The sequence below is a fragment of the Saccopteryx leptura genome, chromosome 3 (genome assembly GCF_036850995.1).
Source record: "Saccopteryx leptura isolate mSacLep1 chromosome 3, mSacLep1_pri_phased_curated, whole genome shotgun sequence".
In the NCBI taxonomy this organism is placed as follows: Eukaryota; Metazoa; Chordata; class Mammalia; order Chiroptera; family Emballonuridae; genus Saccopteryx; species Saccopteryx leptura.
Genome location: NC_089505.1, coordinates 102,116,260 through 102,134,054, shown reverse-complemented (window position 1 = coordinate 102,134,054; position 17,795 = coordinate 102,116,260). Strand labels below are relative to the sequence as shown.

At 48.2% G+C, this 17,795-nt stretch overlaps 2 protein-coding genes and 1 non-coding gene across 8 annotated transcripts in view; 2 read left to right on the top strand and 1 right to left on the bottom strand.

Annotated features, from left to right (window-relative positions):
* PAQR7 (progestin and adipoQ receptor family member 7) overlaps positions 1-5,746 on the top strand; it is a 373,180-nt gene extending 367,434 nt beyond the window's left edge. For all 6 annotated transcript variants that reach the window (XM_066375498.1, XM_066375496.1, XM_066375495.1 and 3 more), the window contains exon 2: positions 3,679-5,746. In XM_066375498.1, the coding sequence (XP_066231595.1) occupies positions 3,700-4,746 (1,047 nt within the window). In that variant the 5' untranslated portion in view covers positions 3,679-3,699 and the 3' untranslated portion in view covers positions 4,747-5,746. The remainder of the gene's footprint in view (positions 1-3,678) is intronic.
* A 2,959-nt stretch (positions 5,747-8,705) lies between these two features.
* The window catches only part of AUNIP (aurora kinase A and ninein interacting protein), a 40,837-nt gene continuing 31,747 nt past the window's right edge, over positions 8,706-17,795 (top strand). Inside the window, exon 1 of the mRNA XM_066375493.1 lies at positions 8,706-8,876. Coding sequence (XP_066231590.1) covers positions 8,799-8,876 — 78 coding nt within the window. The 5' untranslated portion in view covers positions 8,706-8,798. The remainder of the gene's footprint in view (positions 8,877-17,795) is intronic.
* Positions 12,707-12,825, bottom strand: LOC136401656 (small nucleolar RNA SNORA26). Its single transcript, XR_010750672.1, has one exon. It is a non-coding gene; the product is annotated as a small nucleolar RNA SNORA26 (small nucleolar RNA).

Genomic DNA, 17,795 nt, shown 5'->3' with positions numbered 1-17,795 from the left:
GATGAGACTACGCTCAAGCTGGCGACCTCGGGGGTTTCGAACCTGGGTCCTCAGTGTCCCAGCCTGATGCTCTATCCACTGTGCCACCTCCTGGTCAGGCTGGGCACTTGTCTTGATGCTGTTTTTGCATAGCAAGCCCCCTGCATTTACTTGGACTGTGTGTGAATTATTGAGTGGCTTTGGGGGGGTGATCATGGTGCTGCTGGATGTAGAGAACATGAATGCTTTTTCCTGCCCAGGTCTCCTTGCCTCTTGTAGTGCAAGAGTAGTTATAATAAAACCTGATACAAAGGTAGTTGTAATAAAATCTGATGAATGATGGACAGAAAACCTAGATGCTGAGTTCAGTAAGCTTGTTGGAGGGAACTTGCCCAACATTTATTTGATGGAGAGGAGTTGTCTGGCTTGTGCTAGTTTTTCAATAGATATTTGATTTAATGAATGACATGATGAATAATGATAGGCCTGAATAAAGCAACTGGTACCAGGCAAATGCTATAAAAAATTGTATATATCATATAATTATAAAATGATTAATAGCACTTGTTACCTTATCTTGCAAAGGGCAGTTTAGGGTAGCAGTTAACATTGGAAACAGTTTCAGGGGGAGTCAATCTTTTTATACCTACCACCCACTTTTGTATCTCTGTTAGTAGTAAAATTTTCTAACCGCCCACCGGTTCCACAGTAATGGTGATTTATAAAGTAGAAAAGTGACTTTACTTTATAAAATTTATAAAGCAGAGTTACAGCAAGTTAAAGCATATAATAATAATTACCAAGTACTTTATGTCGGGTTTTCACTAAGTTTAGCAGAATAAATCTTTTTTTTTTTTTTTTTTTTTGTATTTTTCTGAAGCTGGAAACGGGGAGAGACAGTCAGACAAACTCCCGCATATGCCTGACCGGGATCCACCCGCACGCCCACCAGGGGGCGACGCTCTGCCCACCAGGGGGCGATGCTCTGCCCTTCCGGGGCGTAGCTCTGTCCTGACCAGAGCCACTCTAGCGCCTGGGGCAGAGGCCAAGGAGCCATCTTTGCTCCAATGGAGCCTCGCTGGGGGAGGGGAAGAGAGAGACAAAAAGGAAGGAGAGGGGGAGGGGTGGAGAAGCAGATGGGCCCTTCTCCTGTGTGCCCTGGCCGTGAATCGAACCCGGGACTTCTGCAAGCCAGGCCGACGCTCTACCACTGAGCCAACCGGCCAGGGCAGAATAAATCTTTATAAACAACTTACTATAGTTAAATCTATCTTTTTATTTATACTTTGGTTGCTCCGCTACTGCCCACCATGAAAGCTGGAATGCCCACTAGTGGGCGGTAGGGACCAGGTTGACTACCACTGGGTTAGATTGTACCTCTGCTGCTTTCTAGCTAGGGTCCTTAATTTCTCTGTGCCTCAGTTTTCGTACCTGAAAAATGGGAATAAAGGTAGTATTAACTTCATAGTGTGCTATGAAGTGTAAATGAGTCCATTAAAATGCTTAAAACAGTGTCTGGCATATTATTTCCTTTCTGTAAGCTCTACTATATCATGACGTTCCTAAGGGTGGGGCTCAAATCCTTTTCCACTCTGCCCTCCCCCGGATTCAGCACAGGACCTGAGATGGAAGAGGAGCTCAGTGTTTGCCAAGTGAATGAATGAATGAGTTTGACATGCTAAATTGTATAACTCATTATAGGCTTCCCACAGGGGAAAATGGACAGGTGGCAGTAAGGAGGTCCCCAGGAGGTGGCATCTTGTGGAGGGAAAGGAAGTTGGTATAGGGTGTGACATTTGGGGTAGGTGGGAAATGAGGATGGGATCAGATCATGGGGTCTTGAATGCCTGGGGTGAAGGGTTGGATTTGATGTTTTTGGGATTGGCAACCTTGGCTGGAGTGGAAGGGCTGGAGAAGGGAACTCTTGAGTGGGGGTGTGTGGCTGAGAGAAAGGGTTTTTTTTGTTTTTTGTTTTTTTTGCATTTTTCTGAAGCTGGAAACAGGGAGAGACAGTCAGACAGACTCCCGCATGCGCCCGACCGGGATCCACCTGGCACGCCCACCAGGGGCGATGCTCTGCCCACCAGGGGGCGATGCTCTGCCCATCCTGGGCGTCGCCATGTTGCGACCAGAGCCACTCTAGCGCCTGAGGCAGAGGCCACAGAGCCATCCCCAGCGCCCGGGCCATCTTTGCTCCAATGGAGCCTTGGCTGCGGGAGGGGAAGAGAGAGAGAGGAAGGCGCGGCGGAGGGGTGGAGAAGCAAATGGGCACTTCTCCTGTGTGCCCTGGCCGGGAATCGAACCCGGGTCCTCCGCACGCTAGGCCGACACTCTACCGCTGAGCCATCCGGCCAGGGCTGAAAGGGTTGTTTTTATAAGGATAAATTATTACCGGGGTCTTTTAGAAAAAAAAAAAAAAGACTTTTTTTAGTTGAGCCTTGAAGGGTATGAAATGGTTATCAGGATGCTGTTGTTCTTTGACTCAACAAACACTGAGTGTCAACTACCTGCTAAGCACCAGAGGTCAAAATAATGAGGCAAACTGCCTACCTTCATGAGCTCACATTAACAATTTTTTTTTTTTTGAAGCTGGAAACGGGGAGAGACAGTCAGACAGACTCCCGCATGCGCCCGACCGGGATCCACCCGGCACGCCCACCAGGGGCGCCGCTCTGCCCACCAGGGGGCGATGCTCTGCCCCTCCGGGGCGTCGCTCTGCTGCGACCAGAGCCACTCTAGCGCCTGGGGCAGAGGCCAAGGAGCCATCCCCAGCGCCAGGGCCACCTTTGCTCCAATGGAGCTTTGGCTGCGGGAGGGGAAGAGAGAGACAGAGAGGAAGGAGGGGGAGGGGGTGGAGAAGCAGATGGGCGCTTCTCCTGTGTGTCCTGGCCGGGAATCGAACCCGGGTCCCCCGCACGCCAGGCCGACGCTCTACCGCTGAGCCAACCGGCCAGGGCCTCACATTAACAATTTTAATGCCCATAAGAAGTGTTATAATGGTCAAAAGATAAGTGTCTGATGGTAGGAACTCAATTAGAGAGGTCATCATCTGAGGTGCAGGGGTCCAGGAAAAGTATCACAGACAAAAATGCATTTTGAAGGATGAATATGAGTTTGCCAGATGGGCAATATGAGGAAGATGTCTCAGGTGGAGGGAACAGCTTATGCAAAGCTGTAGATATGTGAAACTGGCCCAGAGGGTTGGTGAGGCTGTGGCTGGGTTTGAATGCATTGTGGTTGAGCAAGAAGGCTGGAAAAGGTAGCAGGGACTAGATCATGTAGGGGAATGGAGGGTCAGTGGGAGACTGAAGGAGCTCAAGAGAGGCAGCTGGTCTGTTAGCAAGGTCATTGTCATCAGCTGAACATTGATGGCAGCATAAACACTGGAGAAAACAACAGGGGCTGCTGTGTGGAGCCTGGATGGGAACGAAAATGGCTGAGATAGTGAGCCTCATTAATTAATGCATTCCTTGGACATTTATTGAGCAACTATATATTATGTGCCAAGCACTGTTTTGGGCATCTGGGATACATCAGAAAGCAGGACAATCATGAGTCAGAGCTGAGCTCTCCCTTAGGATGACTCCTTTCTTCTGAAACAGTGTAGGAATAAGGAGCGGGGAGGAGGGAGTAAGAACTGGTATGGGAGTGAGGGGTTGAGGACACCAGCCCCTGACTTTGCTCTGGTCCCTCTCCCAGTTCCCTGTCCAGCCCACAGCCATGGCCATGATGGTGGCCCAGAAACTTAGCCACCTTCTGCCCAGTTTGCGGCAGGTCCACCAGGAGCTTCAGCCCCACGTGCAGCCAGAGCCTGTCTTCACGGTAAACCGAGCCCAGGTGCCACCCCTCTTCTGGAAGCCGTATATCTACGTGGGCTACCGGCCGCTGCATCAGACCTGGCGCTTCTACTTCCGCACACTGTTCCAGCAGCACAATGAGGCGGTGAATGTCTGGACCCACCTGCTGGCAGCCCTGGTGCTGCTGCTGAGGCTGGCCATTTTTGTGGGGACCGTGGACTTCTGGGGAGACCCCCATGCCCTGCCCCTCTTCATCATTGTCCTCGCCTCCTTCACCTACCTCTTCCTCAGTGCCTTGGCTCACCTCCTGCAGGCCAAGTCCGAGTTTTGGCATTACAGCTTCTTCTTCCTGGACTACGTGGGTGTGGCTGTGTACCAATTTGGCAGTGCCCTGGCACACTTCTACTATGCCATTGAGCCTGCCTGGCATGCCCAGGTACAGACCATTTTCTTACCTATGGCCGCCTTTCTTGCCTGGCTTTCCTGCACTGGCTCCTGCTACAACAAGTACATCCAGAAGCCCGGCCTGCTGGGTCGCACGTGCCAGGAGGTGCCCTCGGTGCTGGCCTACGCCCTGGACATCAGCCCTGTGGCACACCGTATCCTGGTGTCCCCCAATCCTGCCACAGATGACCTCGCTCTCCTCTACCACAAGTGCCAGGTGATCTTCTTCCTGTTGGCTGCTGCTTTCTTCTCGACCCTCATGCCTGAGCGCTGGTTCCCTGGCTGCTGCCATGTCTTTGGGCAGGGCCACCAGGTCTTCCATTTCTTCTTGGTGCTGTGCACGCTGGCTCAACTGGAGGCGGTGGCACTGGACTATGAGGCCCGGCGGCCCATCTATGAGCCATTGCATACCCGCTGGCCCCACAACTTCTCCGCACTCTTCCTGCTCACTGTGGGCAGCAGTGTCCTCACTGCGTTCTTCCTGAGCCAGCTGGTACGGCGCAAACTCAATCAGAAGACCCAGTGACGGGAGGTGGCGGCTGGTAGGGAGGAAGGTAGAGAGGGAGCCCAGAGGTTTGGGCTTGAGGCCATATAGGAACAAGGCGTGGTAAAGTTGTTTGTGTCTGGACTGCTGCGACTCTGTGCATGCCTCAGCTGCCAAGGATGGCATTGGCTAGTCTTAGAATTTAGGGGTTGGCCTGGAGCTGCTGAGGTCCACTCCTGGACCTGCCCTAGCTCCTGGACTTGGGAGAGGGAAAGAGGTAAAAATGTGGGCCACCCTGGTTTGCCTCCTCCTGTTGCCTCTCATTAGGGTTGAGGATGGGAGGGTCAGCTGGGGCCAGGACTCTGGTTTGGGGCTCCCAGATTATCTGAGAGGGAGTGCAGGTAGAATTTAGGCCAGAGTAAGATTTAAGCTGAGAGGCAGAAGAAGCCTCAGCAACTCTCACCTACCCAGATTTCATTGGTAGATTGGGAAGGGGTAGGGCCAAAATCGGTGCAGAATATTACCATTCTTTGAACCTCAGCCTGGAGTTCTGGAGCTTCAGATTCCCCAAAGGTAAAGATTGTGCCAGGTGCAAATGGATCCCATCCAGTGCCCTGTACCTCTCAGTCACTGTCAGACAGTGAGCCTAACGCTCCTACTTTGGCCTCCATGTTCTATGCGTCCTCTTCCAGCCATTCTCTTGGTTCCCTTGTTCACAATTCGGTTATCCATTCAGGGCTTCTGCTCAGAGGCAGGCCACCAACTGGGGCCTGTGGATCAATGCAGGATCAAAGACTTTATATTGGAATGAACGATCAGGGGAAGCACTGAGAAGGTAATAATCAGTATGGCCTGGTGCCCTCAGGGTCTCTTGTTGGGAAGGGTGAATAGAGTTTGCAGATGGAGCAGAGGAAAGGCATTCCAGGCAGAGGAGAAGACCTGTACAAAGGCCAACAGATACGGAAGGAGTTCAGTGGAGCTGGAGTTAGGGGTGGTCTGAACTGTAATATGTCCTGGATGCAATAAAGTTACTGTGATAACAGCTGCCTCTTTGTTTTTTTGTCTCTTGCTTCATGGAGACCCATCGGCCTGCTCATGGTGTGCTTTTTGTTTTTTTTTGGGGGGAGGGATGAGGAGTTGGGGCCCCTGGGGTGGGCACAGGAAGGGGGGGGGCAGTTACTGTTTTAGCTTTGCCTGAGGTGACATTGAGGCCTTATACAATATATGTGTGAACTTTCTTTTAGCAGGGAAGTGGGAGGCAGTTTTCTTACTAAATATAATTTAGAAGTTATAAAAATGTTTTAAAAATATACATAATCCCATTTTATAATTTGACAAAGATTTCATTTTTTTATTTTTTTATTTTTTTTTATTTTTCTGAAGCTGGAAACAGGGAGAGACAGTCTGACAGACTCCCGCATGCGCCCGATCGGGATCCACCCGGCACGCCCACCAGGGGCGACGCTCTGCCCACCAGGGGGCGATGCTCTGCCCATCCTGGGGGTCGCCATGTTGCGACCAGAGCCACTCTAGCGCCTGAGGCAGAGGCCACAGAGCCATCCCCAGCGCCCGGGCCATTTTTGCTCCAATGGAGCCTTGGCTGCGGGAGGGGAAGAGAGAGACAGAGAGGAAAGCGCGGCGGAGGGGTGGAGAAGCAAATGGGCGCTTCTCCTGTGTGCCCTGGCCGGGAATCGAACCCGGGTCCTCCGCACGCTAGGCCGACGCTCTACCGCTGAGCCAACCGGCCAGGGCTCATTTTTTTTTAACATTCTCGTGTATTACTTTTTTTAAAAATTATTTTTATTTATTTATTCATTTTAGAGAAGAGAGAGAAAGAGAGAGAGAGAGAGAGAGAGAGAGAGAGAAGTGGGGGGAGGAGCAGGAAGCATCAACTCCCATATATGCCTTGACCGGGTAAGCCCAGGGTTTTGAACTGGCGACCTCAGCATTCCAGGTCGACACTTGATCCACTGTGCCACCACAGGTCAAGCAAGATTTCATTTTTTGATCCTTCAATCAAGGAAGATTCTATGTTAAGGTTATAATATTGCTATATGTTAACTTTTATAATGTTGCTTTTTCCAGGTTACATAGCATAGATGTACAGTGAAGAGAATTAAGAAGTATAGATGAGAAAAACCCCCAAATGCCTAAGAAATATATACATATATAAAACTTCTATGAAGATTGGTTAGAGAATGGAGGAGGTGGCATGCCATCATTTTTGCATTTCTAAGAGGCGTTCAGAACTTACAAAGCACTTTAAAAAATGTTGCCTCACTTGATCTGCCTTGTTTTTTGATTTTTTTTTTTTTTTAAGAGAGAGAGGAGAAGGGGGAAGGGAGAGAGTGAGAAACATTCATTTGTTTTTCCAGTTATTTATGCATTTATTGGTTGATTCTTGTATGTACCCTGATGAGGATCCAACCTTGGCATATGAGGATGATGCTTTAACCAACTGAGCTACCCTACCAGGGCCCTCACTTGATTTTTAAAATCCAAGGTCACACAGTAAGCCATGAAGGCAGGCATGAAAGCTAGTTATTTCTTTTTCTTTTTTTTTTTGTTAAAGATTTTATTGATTTTAGAGAAGAGAGGGGGTGGAGGAACGAGAAGGATCAACTTACAGTTGCTTCACTTTAGTTGTTCATTGATTGCTTGTCCTATTTGGCTTGTCTGGACAAACCCAGGGTTTTTGAACCAGCAACCTCAGTGTTCCAGGTTGAAGCTCTATCCACTGCCCCACCATAGGCTGGGCTGAAAGCTAGTACTTGACTCCAAATTTTTAGTTTTCATTTTGGCATTATCTATATCCTCTCCCATGTGGTTTCATAGTTCAGCTTCGATTTTACTTCTTTAAATTATAAAAGTAAGTCATAAAGTCCAGGGTATGTTAACCATTTAGGGTAGTGTTGAGGACCCCAGCTTTGGAGTCTGTGGTTATGAGCTCCACCCTTCCTTTTTTTTTTTTTGTATTTTTCTGAAGTTGGAAATGGGGAGGCAGTCAGACAGACCCCAGCATGCGCCTGACTGGGATCTACCTGGCATACCCACCAGGGGGGGATGCTCTGCCCATCTGGGGCGTTGCTCTGTTGCAACTAGAGCCATTCTAGCACCTGAGGCAGAGGCCACAGAGCCATCCTCAGCGCCGGGGCCAACTTTGCTCCAATGGAGCCTTGGCTGCAGGAGGGGAAGAGAGAGACAGAGAGGAAGGAGAGGGGGAGGGGTGGAGAAGCAGATGGGCGCTTCTCCTGTGTGCCCTGGCCGGGAATCGAACCCGGGACTCCTGCACGCCAGGCGGATGCTCTACCACTGAGCCAACCAGCCAGGGCCTTACACCCTTCCTTTTTGAGACAAGGAAAACCCTAAACCTGGGAGTAGGCATTATATAAGAAAGTACAACTAATCAGCAAAAAGAAAATGCACAGTGCTTGTCGTGAACGTGTTCACACAGCACGTTTCTCGGAATATAGCCTCTCAATAAAAAGAGAAAGGAAGGCCCTGGCCGGTTGGCTCAGTGGTAGAGTGTCGGCCTGGCGTGCAGGAGTCCTGCTTCGATTCCCGGTCAGGGCACACAGAAGAAGCGCCCATCTGCTTCTCCACCCCTCCCCCTCTCCTTCCTCTCTGTCTCTCTCTTCCCCTCCCGCAGCCAAGGCTCCATTGGAGCAAAGATGGCCCAGGCGCTGGGGATGGCTCTGTGGCCACTGCCTCAGGCGCTAGAATGGCTCTGGATGCAACAGAGCGACGCCCCGGATGGGCAGAGCATCGCCCCCTTTTGGGCATGCCCGGTGGATCCCGGTCGGGCGCATGCGGGAGTCTGTCTGACTGCCTCCCCGTTTCCAGCTTCGGAAAAATGAAAAAAAAAAGAGAGAAAGGAACCCTAGACGGTCGTCGTTGGGACGTCCGGAGGGGCTTAGAAGGGGGCGGGGCCTGGGCCGGGACGTAGCAGACGCTGGGGCTGGGGTTGCCGCGACGTAGCTCCGCCCCCAGAGTCGGCGGGAGATCCGAACTCCGGCGCAGGCTGCTCTTGCGGCTCCTCTGAGGTGGGCGGAGGCCTAACCCGCTGTCCGGTAGGCTTGACCTCCTCAGCGGCCATGAGGCGCGGAGGCCCGGAGGAGGAAGCCTGCGGTGTGTGGCTGGACGCGGCGGCGCTGAAGAGACGGAAAGTACAGGTGAGACGCTGGGGAGTGAGAGGGTGTCTGGGGAGGTGGTTATAGGGGCAGTTTGGGGGACCGGGAGGTGATGGAGGTGAAGTCGGTGACTGAGAAAAGAACAGCTTTGGAAATTCAAAGGCGAGAGAGCGTGGAGCCTGAAGAAGGGTGAAAACTGGATTCTGGGGTGGGTGTAGAGAATGGGGGCGGAAGGAAGGAAGACGCGGGATACGATATGGAGAGGCCGGGACAGCCAGCCTTCGAGGAATGGGGAGAGGGCGGCGAGAAAACTTGCTTCGAGGAGTGTGGTGGAGCCGACTCCTCAGGAGCCCGGAGCCCCTGGCAGGCGGCAGGGGGTGAGGCTGATATTGGGAAGGTCGCGTCCTGGGGCCGCCAGGTTGCAGGCCATTGACCTGCGAGAATCAGGAACTTCAGGGGGAAGAACAGAAGAGGCGGGAAGGGGAGCTGGCCTAATATTTATTGAACGTCCATTGGATGCCAGGTACTGTAATAAATACTTAATGTGCGTCATATGACCATCACCCTTATGGGAATGAGGAAACCGAGGTTAAGTAACCCGGGTGCGCCCAATTAGGAAGGTTGGAAATCACACCCAGGTTTGTCACCTGTACAAAATTCTGTTAGTCATTACACAGCAACAAAAGTAAGAGTTAATCTTTAATGTTTATTGAGCATTTTATGCAATGTTTCAGATATGTTACCTGGTTTGATACAACTGTATATGGTAGGCAGTATAATGATACCCATTTTATACATGAAAATAGCTCCAAAAAGACACCGAAGGCAGGATTCTTGCTCTAAAGTTGCTTACAAATTTAGGGGGAAGAAAAGAGATTGCTCTTTACTGGGTATCACAGGCTTATTAATGGTAGGTACTCACAAATACTCAGTGAAGTAGATTTTACCATTATCTGTGTTTTACAGATGAAAACATGGAGGCTTAGATTAAGAAAGTTACCCAGATAAACAGGGGTTCAAGCCCAGTTCTTACTGGTACAAAGGCCAGTACTCTTACCCTCTACAAGGTAGAATATGAGTGGTTTCAAGGGAAATGTGGTTTAAAAAAATTTTGTTTTTTACTTACTGATTTTTAGAGAGAGAGGAAGGGACAGAGAGAGAGAGAGAAATATCAGCTTTGTTGTTCCACTTATGCCATCATTGTTCTTATATTGTACCCTGGTTCTAACTAACTGAGCCACCTGGCTAAGGCCTAAGGGAAATGTGATTTTGGAGGTGAAATTATCATGATTTGGGATTAACAAGGAAGATTTAACTGAGCAGGTAGAAAGGGATTGAGATTAGCCAGGTGTGGTGAATTTGGATAATTTGGACAATAGAGTCCCTGGACCAGGTGGCTAACAAACCATGATTCACAATCTTTACTGTGGGTGGCTGCAACTTGCTTGAATAAAATCAATTGAGTACTGTTAAAAAAGCATCTTACAACTAAAGTCAATTTTTGAGAAATAATAAATGAACCACCTACTTCTTTAATTTTCTTAAACTTAAGGTTTTTGGGAGAGGTAGTACATTCATGTGGTACATAATTTAAAATGTATAGGGTATGCAATAAAGTATTTCTCTAATACTCCTAACCATCCTTCCCCATCTCAGAGGCCACTCATTTCTTGTATATCCTTCCAGAGGTATTCTGTGCATCTACAATCAAGTCTTTTCTCTTATAAATAGGAGTGTATTATTCACTGTTCTGCAGTAGTATGGATTATTTCATATGCATTCATAAAGAGTGGCTCCAATACAGTATTTCATTATATGGAATAGTATCTTTTTGTTTTTTTGACAGAGACAGAGTCAGAGAGAGGGACAGGCAGACAAGGGAGAGAGATGAGAAGCATCAAGTCTTCCTTGTAGCACTTTAGTTGTTCATTAATTGCTTTTTCATATGTGCCTTGACCAGGGGATGGTGGGAGGGCTACAGTAGAGCGAGTAACCCCTTATTCAAGCCAGCAACCTTGGGGTCATGTCTATGTCCCTTGCTCAAGCCAGCGACCCTGCATTCAAGCTGGTAAGCCTGTGATCGATCTGGCAACCTTGGGTTTGGAACTTGGGTCCTCTGCATCCCAGTCAATGCTCTATCCACTGCGCCACCACCTAATCAGGCTGGAATAGTATCTACTAATGGCAACAGTATTGTCTTAGTTTACACGGTCTGGTTCTGTTGAGGACTTTTCTTTTTTGTCTTGCAGATGACCACATTCTCACTGTATAACCACATGGCCTTTCCTTGGTGCATGTTGTGGGGAGAAGGGGAAGAGAATGATAGGGTAGAAAGGAGATAGATACAGACATAGCTCACTTTTGTGCTTCTCTCTAATGTGCTTAGCAGATGTTGTAGTTTTTACAAATTGAAGGCAAGATCCTCTTCAAAAAGATTACCATTGGCTTAACTGCAATACTTTATTGCGGTGGTCTGAAAGCTGTTAAAAAATTGAACTTCTACAACTGAAAGTCTTTTTAGAAAGAAGGGTTTATTGGGCCATTGCTAGCAAGAAAAAAGGCACCAGGTTCTGGGGCATGAAGTCTAAACTGCCAGCAGCAGTGCCAGGTGGAATAGGTAACATGTCCACTGTCCTGGAGTTGGCGAGTGTTTATAAAGTAGGGGGGAGAAAGATGTAAGTTTTTTGAAAGAATTTACATTGGCTAAATAGATAAAGGGGCTGGGAGAAGGGGAAGCGAGGCTAGTTCTGGGATAGGCACAGAGTCTCTAAGAAGTGTTTGCTTATTTGGATTGGTAGGCAATAGTCTGGAACGTTCATGCATATGTGCAGGACAAGATGGCTCCTGGGGTTCAATGTCAACTAGCTGTTCTCTCTTCTGGTTAATGGCAGAAATAGCCAACTAAAAGTTATTCAAAGTTCCAGCACTCATTCAGGAATGTAAGCAGTCTTGTTAGTTTTTGCCCTGCAGTTGTTACTGATTAACCCCTTCTTGTCTCTTCTTTTCACTCTCTGGCCTGCTGTAATTTAATTTAGGATTTCTCAGAATTTTCCCCTTCTCAAATCAAACCTGCAGTAACTCAGAGGTATGCCTATAGATAGATTTGTGTGTACTTGGCTTGAAGGCCAGCAGGAAGACCAGTGTGGTTGGAGCAGAGTGAGGCAGAGAAGAGTAGATGAGATCTAAAAGGCTTGAGAGGGCATACGTGGCCAGATTGTGCCTTGTGGGGGTTGGGGCTTCAATGTATGAATTTTGGGAGGATACATTTCAGTCCATAGCAAGTGTGTATAGATATTTATTTGTTTATATCAGTTTATAATTGACAATTTTTTTTTTAAATTTAGTGAGAGGATGGGGAGGCAGAGACAGACCCCTACGTGTGCCCTGGCCAGGAACCATCTGGCAAACCCACTAGGGAGCAATGCTCCGCCCATCTAGGACGCTTGCTTGCAAATGGAGCCATTATTTAGTGCTTGAGGCAGAGGCCATAGAGCCATGCTCAGTGCCCAGGTCAACCTGCTCCAGTGGAGCCATGGCTACAGGAGGGGAGGAGGAGAGAGAGAGAGAGAGGGAAGTGAGAGGGAGAGGGGTGGAGAAGCAGGTGGGCACTTCTCCTATATGCCTGAACAGGAGTCGAACTAGGGATATCCACATGCCAGGCTGATGCGCTACCACTGAGCCAACTGGCCAGGGCCCGTAGACAGAAATTTATCTCAATCTTTTGCTGTTCATTTCACTTATGCAATGAAAAATTTATACACACATCATTTTGCACATACATGAATGCATCTGTAGGATGAATTTTTTGAAGTTGAATCACTAGGTCAGAGAATGCATGTTTTTTAAAATTTTTATAATGAAAAAAAATTTTAAGCTGTGACTCCATATAGGGGTCAAAGGGAAGTTATATAGCATCTCTGACTTTTATGGAGACTTACTTTACCTTTCAGCATTAGTCTCTTAAGGCACTGCATCAGACTTAGAAAGGCTGTTTATAAAATTAAGAATATGAATTATATAACTGTTGAGTAAATATGAAAGTCTCTCTCTTCTATGCAGTAGTTAAAGTTTGGGTCACTTCAGGAACCTGAAACACATTTTCTACAATATAGGAAGTCCTGAGAACGGACCTTGTGTTAGTTAGCCTTAGCATTTGTATTAACTAAGCTTGTTAAATCAGGAAAGTTATCTTGCTTCCTTGGTAACCTTTGTGTTTTTCCCTAGTTTGTGAATTAGTATGCAAAAAAGTATAAAGTTGTATCATATTACAGCATAGATAGAATGGTGACTGTTTTTCCCCAAATACAGAGAAAAAGGCTAATTTATGATTGGTAGAGAAATACACCTACTTATAAAAAAATGATCAAAATGTGCAGTGGGTATTTATTACTCCTAGAATTAGGAATAAGCCTTTTATTATTAGAATAATTCTTGAGTGACACATGTGCTGGATGGAAAACCTGTATACCAGTTTAATTCAGAAAGAAGAGAAATGGAAGAGAATTAGGAAGAGTTCAGAGCAGGGGTCCCCAAACTTTTTACACAGGGGGCCAGTTCACTGTGCCTCAGACCGTTGGAGGGCCGGACTATAAAAAAGACTGAACAAATCCCTATGCACACTGCACATATCTTATTTTAAAGTAAAAAAACAAAACAGGAACAAATATAATATATATATATATATATTTTTTTTTTTTTGTATTTTTCTAAAGCTGGAAACTGGGAGAGACAGTCAGACAGACTCCCGCATGCGCCCGACCGGGATCCACCCGGCACGCCCACCAGGGGCGATGCTCTGCCCACCAGGGGGCAATGCTCTGCCCCTCCGGGGCTTCGCTCTGCCCCTCCGGGGCTTCGCTCTGCCGGGACCAGAGCCACTCTAGCGCCTGGGGCAGAGGCCAAGGAGGCATCCCCAGCGCCCGGGCCATCTTTGCTCCAATGGAGCCTTGGCTGCGGGAGGGGAAGAGAGAGACAGAGAGGAAGGGGGGGTGGAGAAGCAAATGGGCGCTTGTGCCCTGGCTGGGAATCGAACCCGGGTCCCCCCGCACGCCAGGCCGATGCTCTACTGCTGAGCCAACCGGCCAGGGCCCAAATATAATATTTAAAATAAAGAACAAGTAAATTTAAATCAACAAACTGACCAGTATTTCAATGGAAACTATGGGCCTGCTTTTGGCTAATGAGATGGTCAATGTCCGGTTCCGTATGTCCAGCATCACCAGAAGTAGTACTGTACATGAGCAACGCCACTCTCACTGACACCAATGAAAGAGGTGTCCCTTCCTGAAGTGCGGCTGGGCCGGATAAATGGCCTCAGGGGGCCAAATGTGGCCCGCGGGCCGTATTTGGGGACCCCTGGTTCAGAGAGAAAGGGAGTAACCCACAGGGGAGAGAAGAGCTAGCATTTGTCTCTATGTCTGCAACTCTTGTCACCCCAAGTCACACCCCTCTTTTTCATCATTTTTTATTTTTCAATTGTAGTTGATAAACATTATTATATTAGTTTCAGGTGTACACCCTAGTGATTAGACATTATATAACTTACTAAGTGATCATCCTGATAACTCACACCCATCTGATTACCACCCAGTTATTAGAATATTATTGACTATATTCCCTATGCTGTACTTTATATCCCAGTGACTATTCTGTAACAACCAATCTGTATGTCTTAATCCTTTCACCTTTTTCACCCATACCTCCCAACCCTCCTCCCATTTGCCATCAAAATGTTTTCTGTATCTGTAAGTCTGTTTCTGTTCTGTTTATTCTGATTTTTAGATTCAATTGTTGATAGATACATATTTTTAAAAATGTTTATTCATTGATTTTAGAGAGGAAGGGGAGGAAAGCGAGAGAGAAACATGTTTGTTGCTCCATTTATTTGTGCATTCATTGGTTGCTCCTTGTACATGCCCTGATGGGATTGAACCTACAACCTTGGCATGTTGGGATGATGCTCTAGTCTAACCAACTGAGCTATCTGGGCACGGTGATAGTATGTATTTCCATTTTATTGTTCTCTTTATTTATTTATTTTTTGGGGGGGCAGACAGGGACAGATAGACAGGAAAGGAGAGAGATGAGAAGCACCCACTTTTCATTGTGGCATCTTAGTTGTTCATTTATTGGTTTCTCATATGTGCCTTGACTGGGGGCCTCCAGCTGAGCCAGTGACCCCTTATTCAAGCCAGCGACCTTAGTCTCAGGCCAGCAACCTTAGGCTCAAGCCAGTGACCATGGGGTCAGGTCTATGATCCCATGCTCAAGCTGGCGACCCCACGCTCAAGCCTATGAGCCTGTGCTCAAGCCAGATGAGCTCATGCTCAAGCTGCTGACCTTGGGGTTTCGAACCTGGGTCCTCTGCATCCCAGGCCACGCTCTATCCACTGTGCAACCACGTGGTCAGGCTGTTCATATTTTTGATATATATTTTTTTCTTCTTGAAGACCCTTTAATATTTCATGTAATACTGGTTTTGTGGTGATGAACTCCTTTGGCTTTTTCTTGTCTGGGAAGCTCTTCATATGTCCTTTGATTCTAAATGATAGCTTTGAGGGGTAATCTTGATTGTAGGTCCTTGCTTTTCATCACTTTGGATATTTTCTTTTTTAATTTTTTTATTTTAGAGAGAGAGGAAGGGGGAGAGAGAGACCAAAACAGGCATCAGTTTCTGTATGTGCCCTGACCAGGGATCAAACTGGCATCCTCTATATGTTGTGACGATGCTTCAACCAACTGAGCTATCCAGCCAGGGCACTTTGGATGTTTTGTGCCAATCCTTTCTGGTCTGCCAAGTTTCTGTTGAGAAATCAGCTGACAGGCCCTGGCCGGTTGGCTCAATAGATAGTGTCCTGGGTTCAATTCCCAGTCAGGGCACACAAGAGAAACGACCATCTGCTTCTTTCCCCCTTCTTTTCCTCTTCTCTCCCTTTTCCACTCCGGCAGCCAGTGGCTCAGTTGGTTTGAGTGTCAGCTCCAGTGCTAAAAATAACTCAGTTGATTCAGACATTGGCCCCAGATGGGGGGTTGCCGGGTGTATCCTGGTTTGGGTGCATGTGGGAGTCTATCTGGCTATCTTCTCTCACTTAAAAAAAAAAAAAAAGGAGGCCCTGGCTGGTTGGCTCAGCGGTAGAGCGTCGGCCTGGCATGCGGGGGTCCCGGGTTCAATTCCCGGCCAGGGCACATAGGAGAAGCGCCCATTTGCTTCTCCACCCCCCCCCTCCTTCCTCTCCGTCTCTCTCTTCCCCTCCTGCAGCCAAGGCTCCATTGGAGCAAGGATGGCCCGGGCGCTGGGGATGGCTCCTTGGCCTCTGCCCCAGGCGCTAGAGTGGCTCTGGTCACGGCAGAGCGAAGCCCCGGAGGGACAGAGCATCGCCCCCTGGTGGGCAGAGCATCGCCCCTGGTGGGCGTGCCGGGTGGATCCCGGTCGGGCGCATGCGGGAGTCTGTCTGACTGTCTCTCCCCGTTTCCAGCTTCAGTTAAAAAGGAAAAAAAAAAAAAAAAAAAAGGAAAGAAAAAAAAATCAACTGACCTCCCTTATAGGGAACTAATTGCTTTTCTTGCTTTTAAGATTCTCTCCTTGTTTTTAACCTTTTGCATTTTAATTATGATGTGTCTTGGTGTGGGCTTCTTTGGCTTCATCTTGTTTAGGACACTGTGCTTCCTGGACTTGATTGTCTTATTTCCTTCACCAGGTTAGGGAAGTTTTCTGTCATTATTTTTTCAGATGGGTTTTCAGTTTCTTTCTCTGTTCTCTTTCCAGCACCGTCATGATGCAAATGTTGGTATGCTTGAAGTTGTCTTAGAGGTTCCTTACACTATCTTCATTTTTTTGGATTCTTGTTTCTTTCTTTCTTTTTTTTTTTTTTTATTTATTCATTTTAGACGGGGGAGAGAGAGAGAGAGAGAGAGAGAGAGAGAGAGAATGGGGGGAGGAGGAGCAGGAAGCCTCAACTCCCATATGTGCCTTGACCGGGCTAGGCCAGGGTTTTGAACTGGCAACCTCAGCATTCCAGGTTGATGCTTTATCTACTGCGCCACCACAGGTCAGGCGGATTCTTGTTTCTTTTTGCTGTTCTGATTGTTGCTTTTTTTTTTTTTTCCCCATTTTTCCAAAGCTGGAAATGGGGAGGCAGTCAGACAGACTCCCACATGCGCCCGACCGGGATCCACCCGGCATGCCCACCAGGGGGCGATGCTCTGCCCCTCTGGGGCGTCGATTGTCGCATCCAGAGCCATTCTAGCACCTGAGGCAGAGGCCACAGAGCCATCCTCAGCGCCCGGGCCATCTTTGCTCCAGTGGAGCCTTGGCTGCAGGAGGGCAAGAGAGAGGCAGAGAGGAAGGAGAGGGGGAGGGGTGGAGAAGCAGATGGGCACTTCTCCTGTGTGCCCTGGCCGGGAATCGAACCCGGGACTCCCGCACGCCAGGCCGACGCTCTACCGCTGACCCAACCGGCCAGGGCCTGTTTGTTGCTTCTTTATATTCCAAATCACTGGTTTGATTGTTGGCTTCATCTACTCTACTTACTGTTGATTTCCTATAAATTATTTTTCCTTTTAGTGTAGCCTTCATTTTTTTTTTTTTTTTTACAGAGACAGTCAGAGAGAGGGATAGATAGGGACAGACAGACAGACAGGAACGGAGAGAGATGAGAAGCATCAATCATCAGTTTTTTGTTGTGGCACTTTAGTTGTACATTGACTGCTTTCTCATATGTGCCTTGACGGGGGGGGGGGTGGGGTGTGTGTGTGTGTGTGTGTGGCTACAGCAGACCGAGTAACCCCTTGCTCAAGCCAGCGACCTTGGGTCCAAGCTGGTGAGCTTTATTCTCAAACCAGATGAGCCCATGCTCAAGCTGGTGACCTCGAGGTCTCAAACCTGGCTCCTCCACATCCCAGTCCTACGCTCTATCCACTGCGCCACCGCCTGGTCAGGCAGCCTTCATTTCTGACCAATTA